Genomic DNA, 11,890 nt, shown 5'->3' on the forward strand with positions numbered 1-11,890 from the left:
TTCTTCCACCGACTATATTATGGTTGTTTTTTGAAGATTTCATATCGATCGATCTTGAAACTCCTGCGCACTGCTAAGTACTTTGAATTCCGACTCGGTTTATGATGAAGTACTTCTCAAAGGTACCCACAGACATCAACACTTATTGACCTTATTCCGTGGTCTCTACAGTACTGGGCCTAGTGAATGCGGTGTAGTAATAATGTCGCGTGCAGGGGTTAGCCAATCGTTCTTACCGATCATGATTCTGTTTTAACCTTCACAATAACGCGATCCTACACTGGGTTAGGTGTGTCTAGTGAGGAATCCTTTTGAGCAGTAGAGTATGTATTGTTGCCGGCTACCTCGCATGTCTTCGAATCAGGTACTGGGGGTTCAGCATTGAACCTAGGGCTCCGGATTACTATTGCCTAGCAGCACTCGAGATTTGTCTATCAGTGTAAGTCCCTGGCCGACTGGTGTGCGATTCACCTAGCACCATCACTTCTTATTTCTATGACAACCGAGCAATATTAGTCGCAGCAACTTCGCCTATGTAACTCAAAATTCAGAGTTTTTTCCCTAATCATGAAGTGCATCTTATGGTCGAAATCGTTTATGCAGTCCTCCATTCGGGTTCTTCCTATCTTCTTGGTAGTCTCTGCTGAGTGCAAGTACACTGCAAGTGCAATTGTCTCGCATCTGATCTCCCTTCCTCAAGCCGGACTGCACCAGGGACTGGTGACAGAAGTCAGTACGATATGGCAAAGTATGTTATTATCGTTTATTTTCGAAGAGCATGGTCACAAAAATATTAATTAAATCCAGCCGGCAGATGTAGAGGGATGTACAGGAGAACATTTGATAAAAGGAGGAAAACGTCCCATTCGAAGGCGTGCCACCAACACTTCCAGTCGGACAAGATGGCTCGTAACATGTGTAAGAATGTTCAATATGGAAACACAAATGCAAAGATTAGCAACTGAAGAAAGGACAAGTAATACTGAATGATCTTCAAGCCATAGCAAGCGCTAGCTAGTTACTGACTGTGACCTTGGAAAGTTCCAGTCCAATAACAGCCTTGGAGGATTTAATGAAGTAGAAGTAGTAGAAGTATGAAATGACCATCGGTTGGTGGACCAAAAATCCAACATCACAATCGATTGCACGTGGGGCCGAGATGATATCGAAGGAACAATAATCGGCATCATACTTCTGCCTTTTCTCATTCCACACGGTCACCCTGTGCCTGTCCGAGACCATGCTTTCGTCCATCACATTTCCTCGGCGCTTCCGAACAGAGATGAAAGACGTCAACCGTAGATGCTTTCAACTACTTGAATACGGTGTGTTCCAGGCGACATAGACGTCTCGAAAGTTTCCTAGCAACTCGATTATGAGAAGCACATCAACGTGATCTAGTAGGACTGCAGAGTATGCACATAACTCTCCGGTTGGCTATAGTTTCCACGGCAAGATCGTCTGACCAGCATGACCAGGCGGGGCACTTCCAACTCTCGTTTACACCGGCCACACCGGAGCTTGATGCCTCGGATAAATATCCGACGAAACACTCGTTCCGAAAACACAAGCCATCGATCCGATAGCTGCGAAGCGATTTACGGTGGCTGTTGGACCCAGAGGATTGATGAGTTTATTGGCGACTGAGACCGCTGTCACCCGCTGTTTATTGCCCCCACAAATAACCATTGTTTTCGTCTTTCTGACGTTGACCCCATACTAGCTCTTCCCAACTCGAACACAGCAGCTTCAAGCTTCTCTTTAAGACGGGCATGAATTTCTGCACGCGCGACCCAATCGTCAGCCAAGGCGAAACCACTCACTGAGGCGTCATGTGACTCGTGATTTAGTTGCGGCATCGACAATCCAAGAACTTCATCCATTGCCATGACGAACAATAGTAGGGAAAGTGGATCTCNCTCTGTGACATGAACCTCGGAAATGGGGAAAGTTGTTACAGCATCCTCATAGAACTGTGCAATGTATCGAACTGCGAACGCTTCAGCCGATCTGACAATGGTGTCATGCGAAACCGAATCAAACGCTTTCGATATCCACAAACTGCAAGCTGAGATTAGGAGTCGCCGGTGAGTGACGAGGCAGGACGTGTAACAGCGATGGAGACTCTAAACAACCATCTTGGTGTAGAAATGCGAACTGGAGTGAGGGCAGTTGCAATATGCGGCTTCAGCGATCAGCAAGAATGAATGGAACACAGATGGGTTTCAGATGATCCATCGAAGTCGGATATGGGACCTTCGCAACTAAGGTGTACGAACACGACACGGATGCGGCTGACAACCTCCAGATAACAAAAGTAACTTGAAATACCTGGCGAGGGCGTTGGCATTGAACCGGCTAAGCATCCTGGATGTGAGCTTGTCCATATCTGTGGACGAATTGCCAATTAAATGGATCGTACGGCTGACTTCCTCCCTATAAGTGGCTCGATCAAAATCCGATCGGATGATAACACTGCGCGACTTGGCCAGCTATCTACGTGTTTCGGTGCACAGAGCACCTGTCTTCAATACTGCTCGGCGTCCAGAGGTAGGCTATATTTACCTTTATAGATCCTTCCACACATAATCTGGTTTTGACGCTGATAGCTGATAGACAAAGGAAATATTGTTCCAGTCGGCGCGGGTTGCGTGTCACAAGACGGATATAGATTGTTTGCTAGGCCCAAGAATGATTGTGACTCTTATTGGGACTAGCTAGGAGTGAGCTGGCTCAGTGGTTAGAGCGCGAATTTACTGACCGGAAGGTCCGTGGTTTGAACCCGACCTCCGCCTCTCGGCGCCACAGCGTCCGATAATGCATTTTATACTATACTCTGCTTCACTATGCTGTGCTGCTCTGTGTTACAGTACTGGAGCTTATGAAAATACTCATCTTCCGTCGCCTGGAAAAATCTCAACGCTGGACCGAAGGCGATTATTAGCTATAAAATCGTCCGTTCTGTGGTATTTGTATTAGTTGGCTTCCCTTCACCTTGTACCTGAGTCTTGTTTCCGTATGTTTCACAGGTTGTCGAGTTTTCATCATCGCTGGGAAACGTGTCAATGACACATAAGACGGACTCATTACAGGTAACTTATCTTTTTTGCTGTCCGTATGAGCTGACTTTGTATTGTGCTGTTTGCAGACTAGTCTTATGCTGTTTATTCAGCAAATTTGTAACACTCCTTGATAACTCGTCACATAATTTGGTCCGCTTGAGGCGATGAGTGATGTAGCCGAGTTTCAATGGCTGTGCATATTGGAATACAATGTGGAGGAGTTTGTAGTCTTGTGGACCGAAATAACATCACACAAGCCGACTAAAATCCACTTAGCCTTCCCAAACTCCATAATCCCAGAGCTTGCTAACCCTCACAGACCAACAAAATTTGTGGACGACGCGAGAGGAATATTCAGCTAAACCGCCTTAAACCGGAATAAGTTCCTACCACCCCTCAGTCTTAAGTGTTAATCACCCAAATCAACCAATAACACATGCTGACTAACGTTCACCGCTGATTAAGTCTGTTGTTTGAGAGGGATCTCGTCGATTGTTTTTTCGTCTGCCGTAAAACCCTCAGTCTGATAAGTTGCCCGACGGTAACCTGCCCGATGGTAACCTGCCTTAAGTTTATCGATCGTTTACCAAGCCCTCCAGAAGATGACTTCTCGATTGGTTTCGGATATTTTTCAGTTAATTGAATCATAGTTTAATCCGTTTATCTTTACTTACTTTTTTGATGTGAGAAACAGACACTACGAGCGGATTTTTCGTAGTAATTGGAGCTTTCATAAGGTGGTGCCAATGAACCTATAGCATTGAAGGAGTGTGAATGCGATAACCTGGCCATATACTGTGACCTCTAAGTGACTTTCTACTGAAAACAATTCCTCATTCTGTCCAATCTGCATTTAACGCCTATCCTACTGCTGTTTCGTCCGCGACTGGTTTGATGAGGACATGTCACCACATCGTCTGTAGATGTGATTCGAGAAAAATGACTGAATGTCCCCCTGAATGCGGCATTGGCACCTATTACTGATAACCGTTTACTGAACACTGAATTACTCAACTCTTTCTCCACGTCGCTCCGTTTTTGTGTTCTAGCACTAGCTCTGGCAGTATTTTCACCCACATGCGAATTCTGTCTGATGTGTACAACCGTTTTTTTTTACAGTCATGACCTTTATGTTAGTTCCATCAAACGTGGCGTCCGTGCTGTTGTGATACAATCTATGACCTTCTGAAGCTCACTAGTTGTATGCCAACCTCCATTATTTGTACATCCAACTTGGTTAATAAATTGTTTTGTTGCAAAGTTTGTCATTTGTTTCTAGACTGTGTGCGACTGCTGCCACAATTAACCCAATGCCCTTCTCCATTCTCTGTTACCCTAATCCAGATCCCTGCTAGAAGTTATGGATGTTCACGGTAGGTTGGGGGCCAATTGTGGGCCAGTTTCCAAGCTCTATGTACAAGAGACAGCATGTCAATGTTATGGCTTCGACTTTTTCAACCCCGGCTTTGAGCATGAAGGTCAATTCAGGTGGCCTTTTTTACGCTACTGGCAAATTATCAGTAGCACGCTTACAAAATAATGAAAACCCGTTGGGCGACCACACAACCGAGGTTGAAATGCGGGTACTCTGTTTTTAACTCCGTCCATATTTTAGCTGAAGTGAGCTCGAGATCCGTATCTGCAGACTCCACATCAAGGAGGCACACAAAGATGCTCATCGGAAGGGAGAGCTCTTCGTCAGAAGCTACCACAGTTGACAGAGTACATCCGTGTAGGGTCGAGATGATGACAGCTGGTCTTTTGGACAGTTTTTTCATTATTTATCATACTTGAAAATGTCTAAGAACCAAATCCAATCCTTGAATGAACGAACTGCATACGATTGCGCAATGGTAAAGATTCGCCAGGGTTATCCGTGCACCACCGGCGTACATGTGTGAAAATCGTTCAGTTGTTGCACCCTTTCGATGCCAGTCGCCATGCCACCAGAAGGAACCACGAAGGCTGAGATACTGTCAGGTCGTCCGTGAACAGGGGAGTCGTGAGGCGGAGATCGGATTCGAACCACGGACCTTCCGATGAGCGAATTTGCGCTCTAACCACAGTCATCTTGCTTTGACACGAACAACCGCGAATGATCAGGTTTTGTATTGCCATCCCGGAAGAGCACATATCAGGTGGGCTTGGTTGCTGACTCAGTTGTACTTTGACGTGTGCGACAGATCTAGCTGTCAAGGATGAGTTCCAAGAGCAGTTGCCAACTAACGTTCAACGAGATATCGAGGTGAGATTTCGTGGTAAGTAGTGGGTAACTAGAATGCTTGTGTTTGTAGACCAGCAGATGGCATGCTTGATACGTCTGACCGGCACTGCGGGGACGGGGAATGGGTCATCGATTTCTCTAGCATTACACGTTTTCATGGCTCATGGTAACATTGGCGTTGTAATTGGCCGACGGGAACTCACCTTAGCAGCTAATTTAAATTTTCGTGTTTGCTCGGCAAACTTTCTCAGTAAGGGTTTGTAAGTCATGTGAAGGCATCATCATCAACATCAGCTGTAAGAACTACGTACTTTACAGCGGTTATAGCTGCCACAGTTCCGTTTACCGATGATTTGGACAGGTGGGGTAGGTTTCTGCGCATTGGGGCGGTAGCTGATACAATTGGTGCGTAAATACAGGGTTTGCAGTGGACGTTTTATTGGGTAGATTGGGATGGGAGCTATACATTGAAGACAATAGCTTGGATGCACGAGCACCGTTGATGGTGTAGCTGGGCTATTTCGGCACTTCATTCCCACAGGCATTAGGGGCTGTGGGATCCTCTAGCCCGTCCTTTCTTGGGGAGACCAGCATCGCTGCCTCAATGAATATGGACATACTGGTTGCCTGGGGGAAACGCATTACTACTTTCACAGTCTTATCGCAGAGGACAGTACGACTTTACCCCCAGACCACCTTGTAGAATGATTAATTACAGTACGGCATCTCGCTGCTATTGGCTTGACTGGCATGGTTGCACCTTGTCGAGCGGAGTTCCAGCCAGTGTAGCCCGCTGGGACGTTGAAGCACTCAAGCCCGAGCACTACCTCCATGTGTCAACTTCAGTTCGGTGTTGGCAGCTTTTGGTCGCTGAAGGCACTAAAAGCGAAAAGAATGATTACTCCCAGTACGGCATCTCGCTGCTATTGGCTTGACTGGCATGGTTGCACCTTGTCGAGCGGAGTTCCAGCCAGTGTAGCCCGCTGGGACGTTGAAGCACTCAAGCCCGAGCACTACCTCCATGTGTCAACTTCAGTTCGGTGTTGGCAGCTTTTGGTCGCTGAAGGCACTAAAAGCGAAAATATGATAGACATAACATGTGAGTTGGGCCCAAACCTCACCCCGCTGAAGCACATCGGAATCGCACCTCGATCTGTGTTAAATCCAACTGATATTTGCATGTTCTTTGATAGCTAGGTTAGCCGTTGGCAGCTGCAGTCCATCAGACTGTCATCTGAATTCTGTAAACTACCATTAACCGGTGTTTAGAACTTCAGTATTAAAAGCGGCGGTATTACGATAAGAAAGCAAAACGCCCACCCAACACCATTTACCTTTCGACACTACAGCAAATTGCTACACAATTGGTTACATCTCGTACGGACTGAGCATGTTTTCAGAAGTAGAGTATGTTTCTAACTTCAGAGATTTTGCCCGTTTTTTTTCACCACGTATACACAAACTCTTGCCGACTCAAGCCTTCTTGACCGAATGCTTTGACACTTATCATCATCAGACGGAGCTTAACCATAGTACACTGGCTCGCACATCTTCAAACCCGCTAAGCCTTTCAGTGTAACATTAGCGGTCTTCCATATCTGGTTGGTCAGTACGTAGAAGCGTGACTAACACGGCATCTTGGTCCTACCGGCCGGAACGTGAGTGGCGAATCTTGTTTAAAACAGACCATGATCGCTTCTTTGCGGTCGGGTCTTCAAGCCGTAACCGTTTTTTCGTCTGAGTTTCGGTTCCTTGGCTATACTACAGTCCGCATAGAGCCACAGAATTCACAACTACAAGTAAGTTGACGCCGCCCTGGCCATTGCATGGTGACATCAACAGCGCGGCCTTACTTGCTGCACTGACAGGGCAAGGTTGCAGTAAGCTACCGCTGACGTCTCTCTTCTCACCCTTTCGTGAATTCACTACTCTTTCTTGACGCTTTACATGGTCCTTGTAGACCCGTACATAAGGAACGGCAGCTCTTTTCGCCCTGCTTCTTTCCTTACCTCGTCTCTCAGCCATTCCAGCCGAAAAATTACGCTGTGAAACAGCATGGACTCCATACTGCTCCACCCCACACAATGGATCCGTTTTTTGTGGTTATCTGAGAAACGAATCCAAGGTCCCGGCGCGATTGTTGGATCGACCCTCCGATCGGTCTGTTCTCGGTCCAAGTTGCACAACTCCGGTAATTCGGGAACCGTTGCATCTGGTTTTGTCACAGGAGGCATTGTTTTGGGTTGTTGAGCGGGCTCGGTGTCTAAGGCACAAAACGATGAACCGGAAGGTCGAAATGGACCAGGGTTTACCAATCGCTCCTGTGTGTAGTCCGATAACTCGGCAGTAGTTCGGTCCTCGGGGTTTCTTCGGGTTGCGCAGTAGCTGTACACCGGCTACGCCTGATTGACTGTCTTTATTTTCATTGTTTATTGGGCATAGTCTAATTTGGACTAAACGTTCACTGACGGCGAAAGAAGCCTAACGCTGATTTGCTTCCCAAATGTAGCTAACTAAAGCTGACTTGAAATTGCCTATGGGTGAAAAATCAGTGCCAAATACACGATTGCACAGCCATAGCCATCACTCGAAAATAAAACACGAAGCAATTTCAGTTTTGTATCACCCACTTGCTGTTGGCCTGGCTGTATACCACGAGCAAACCCATATTTTGTGGCTAAGGCACCGAGGCTGTCTCCAGTTCATTAGGATCTGCACAATTGCTACCTTATTCAGCGCTCTTTTCCTGTTTGTGGGTGAATCTCCTTCCGAATGATTTCCAGCACTTTTCGATGGGCGCCTAAATAGTTTAGTCGTTGTTAAGTTCTACTTCCTTTCATGTTTGTCTGAAACATTCACTCATGTACCAATGCTTGGGTGTTGATCAATCGGTATTAATGCCATTTCAAGAACTCGGTTTTGGAGTGCTGAGCAGTCAGGAATGAACTGTAATGGCGGAATAATTTTTTTCATGTATCGTGTTGTCTCACAAGATCGGTCAACAAACAACTTCAACCACGTTGAATGGCATTTAACCGAAATTTTCTCTCTTCGATGGTTTAGTTCTGCCAGTGATTCCGTTCGAATAGGCTTGTCTTAGCCTTCTTGGAGCACTGGGTGCACCGCTTTCTTCATTGATCACTTAGTCTCTGACTATGAGGGCTATAACGACGTAATCCAAACCTTAAGTCCTTTCGGCGCTGATTTATGTGCAGATTTTGTCATTCAAAATTTGAAAACCATGTGCCATGATGAGAGTACGTAGGCTTCACAGTCTGCCAAAACTTTGTTTGAACACGCCTCAGTGTTTTCGGAGTGGTGTGTTGGTGTAAATATTACGCAGTGCATTTCAACTTTACTGAATTGCAAAATCCAACTATAGTGTACAATTCGTGGTTTGACACATGCACACAAAATGCCGCTGTTACTAGGGTAAACTGTACGCTTGCGATCAGTTCGCATACTGACCCTTGATGAAATATCTCTCGAGTGTTGCATTCTAAGGCTATATTTTGCTGTCCTGATTGTTCATAAATGCAGCTTTCTGGGATAGTTGGTTTTCTGTGGAGCTGCCAGAAAGCAGTATCCCCAAGGAAGAACCATTTTTCTCTTACGCTGTTTCCTGGGATGTAGGTTGTCCTACATCACATTTATGTACACAAACCGATTACTGACAATTGTTCCCTCTCTTCTCGTAATCCAGCACACAATGTTCAGTGCCCTTTTGGTACGTATTCCAAAGCTGTTCACCGGCATCGGATTGGGTATCTTCATAGTTTCCCTGTTGTACATCCACCTGAGAAGTAAACTTCCAGCGGTTCTGGAATATTCCTTCGTCTATGGGAAATGGGAACCCCGTTCAGTTCCTGGGTTGGAAGTCCTTCGTGTTCCTAAAAGGTGCGGTTCTAATTTATACTACTACTCCGACACCTAAATGTATGAAACGTTACGTGTGAAATGCCAGATATCACTTTTCCCGATCAGTCGGTTTCTCCCTTTATGGTTCAGCTAAGTAAGTTTTTGGAACTGTACTCCACTCCAAGAGCAGCCTATTCTGTACTAGACAAAACCGTTCGCCAATTTGAAACGACTCATCTTGTGCCACATCTTTCCAGTATGAATCTTTCCAGTCTGTCTCATCTGGTACTCTTTTTGAGTGACTACTTACTACATCTCGAACGATGCAACATACGTAGGTTTTTCTACCCTCGAACTTCAGCTTCTCAACCACAAACCATGTATCAAATATACATCTGTTCCAGCTGCCACAGTTTCGCTCACTGTAAAGCGCTAAACCCCGGGATGTAGTTCCAAGCATTGAGGACGATGTTCTGGTCAGTTAGTTGATGGTGCGTCAGTTTAATGTTTTTGAGGAAAACTTTAAACGGAGTGTGTGATCGTTAAAGACTATAGTTTTACTGCGGGAGTGCCAATGACCGCGTGATCAGTCATGAAGAGATTGGACCTTATCGTATTGTGTCGGTGTGTATGCCTCTGCGGCTTACGGGCTATATTGGGGGCTTCCTTGCAGCACTCGCATGCCAGGTTCTTCAATGGTTAGCGTTCTGACGAACATAGTCTCCTGGAACACTAGGCAGGGGCTGGATAATGTGCAGTGACTTGTCTCGTGAAAATGCATTTCCACTGAACACCACTGCCTTGTGGTCAGACTTTCGAACCAAAGCTTTTGAATGAGGATCTTAATCGTCCTTTTTAGGTGTGAGTTCCCTGGCAATAGTCCGGCTCAGGTACAGCCATGATACAAATAACCATACTCTCATGCCACATCTGTCGTCATCGAATACTTCAAACAACGATTCTCGCGGCCTTCAGCTGCCACTCATCTGAAGTCTACAGATGAAGTATTAGCCTGGACGGTGATCTGGAACCCTCTTTGGCCACGAAGATTTATGATTGCTTGTGTTCTCTCAAGCGCCACCAAGCTCCTGATCCGGATGAGCTTCCGTTCGCATTTTTAACGATGAGGATGACGTCCTCAATCATTGTGTATCTGGTCCACTTGCCTGCATTTGGGAAAAGGAGACTATCCAAGAAAACTGGAAGAAATCATTTATAGTGCCCATTTACAAAAGGGGGGTCGTAGTGGGTGCGGCAACCACGCGGATGAGCTTGAGCTCCGTCGTAAGGAGCCTGTTGGCTTCATGTAATGTCGGTCTCCTTATGGTGACTCGTGAACCACTGACTCGAGAGCAGCAAGCGAGATTCCGGCCCGGTAGGTTTTGTGTTTATCACATCTCCGCTCTCCGTCAGGTGCCTTGGAAGTTTGTGGACATACTCATATATTTGTATTCTCAGACTTCCCGACGAGTGAGAGTATGCGAAGAACTCCTCGAAGACTACTGTACGCAAGGCGACGTTTTCGTCAGAGGTGTCTACTTTTTTCATTCCTATTCAATTTCTTGATCGATGTGGTGGTGAGATGAACGCTGGATTGTCTTCAAAGCCTTGGTGTTCAAATTGCTTCTGACGGAAACTTCACCGATCTGTAAAATTCGAAAGATATAGTCTTCATCTTCGAAGAGGAGATGTTGCTGTTTCCGTACCCAATTCAGGGTAGCAGGCGCAGAAATATGGCAATCCTTGACCTAGATGAGAAGGGTATGAAAGGTACTACGAAACCCTCGGTTGCTGTCGGTGCTGGTTGCCTTTCAGGATGGGGACCGCTTGATCTACACTACGCGCGCCGCAAGATGTGGCTGCTAATTGATGTCCTTGGCGTTCTTGTCATCAGTTCCTATCCAGGTTGCCTGAATGAGTGTCTGTAGATGTAGGCATGTTGGAATGGTTGTTGCAAAGTAGCACCATGTCCCTTTTCCGCTCACTTTTACTCTTTTTCACAATAAGATCTCCAAATAAATCATGGTTGTATGGAAGCGAAGCATGAGTGTTGAACACTGATGTAATGCTCTCGATTATTATTGTGATGATGATGATGACCACATGATTGGGTGATGTATTCCATCATCACTAACCATCAATGAATTGAGTGTAAGGTTCATCACCTAAGGAGGCGTTAGTCATCATCCTGACTGATGGTACTGGTCATTGCTTTATTAATTCGTGGGGGATGGTGTGTCTATCGTTTCTACGCAGCACAGGGTTGAGTAAACTGAGCAGTGCATGGTGTACCGTTCACTGAAATGCGAGGTGGGTGACCAAACGAGCGTAATCGGTGGAGCATGAGTAGCGGATAGTTCCCGTTTCCCGAGGCCATCTGGTATACCTCAACGTTGCTTATCCGGGGTACTTACCGGACTTGTCCACTGCTTCGGAGACACCTCTGGCAGCTTTCGTGCCTTGTTACTTTAGGCGAGTGGTATCACCGATAGCTGGCTAATGTCGACGTTCCATTCAGTTCCGTTGGGCTCTTCCAAAAGTTATGTTGACGGATGCCAGGTTGACTGTTTTCAAGGTCTGTAGTCCGTCGCTCGAGAGACAACTATGCGACGACATTGCCGCTCCACCTTTTGGCAAACTGCTATGTTGACACCTGCCTTTCTGTGGCCATTTGACCGAATCGGCTGAAATACAGCGTGGCTGTTGCTTACAACTAAGGCTTTTTCCGTCTCATGCACCTCTGCAA

General features: G+C 46.2%; 2 protein-coding genes across 2 annotated transcripts in view; one reads left to right on the forward strand and one right to left on the reverse strand.

Annotated features, from left to right (window-relative positions):
- Positions 1-4,591: 4,591 nt before the first annotated feature.
- T265_11433 (hypothetical protein) lies at positions 4,592-4,840 on the reverse strand (the record flags this gene model as incomplete). The annotated part of the gene is made up of 1 exon (XM_009178089.1): positions 4,592-4,840. The coding sequence occupies one exon, from the start codon at positions 4,838-4,840 to the stop codon at positions 4,592-4,594; it is 249 nt and encodes an 82-aa protein (XP_009176353.1).
- Positions 4,841-8,677: 3,837 nt separating this feature from the next.
- The window catches only part of T265_11435 (hypothetical protein), a gene marked incomplete at both ends in the record, with an annotated part of 26,524 nt that continues 23,311 nt past the window's right edge, over positions 8,678-11,890 (forward strand). Inside the window, one exon of the mRNA XM_009178090.1 lies at positions 8,678-9,183. Within this exon, the coding sequence (XP_009176354.1) occupies positions 8,939-9,183 (245 nt within the window). The remainder of the gene's footprint in view (positions 9,184-11,890) is intronic.

The sequence above is a fragment of the Opisthorchis viverrini genome (assembly GCF_000715545.1).
Source record: "Opisthorchis viverrini unplaced genomic scaffold opera_v5_496, whole genome shotgun sequence".
Lineage (NCBI taxonomy): Eukaryota > Metazoa > Platyhelminthes > Trematoda > Opisthorchiida > Opisthorchiidae > Opisthorchis > Opisthorchis viverrini.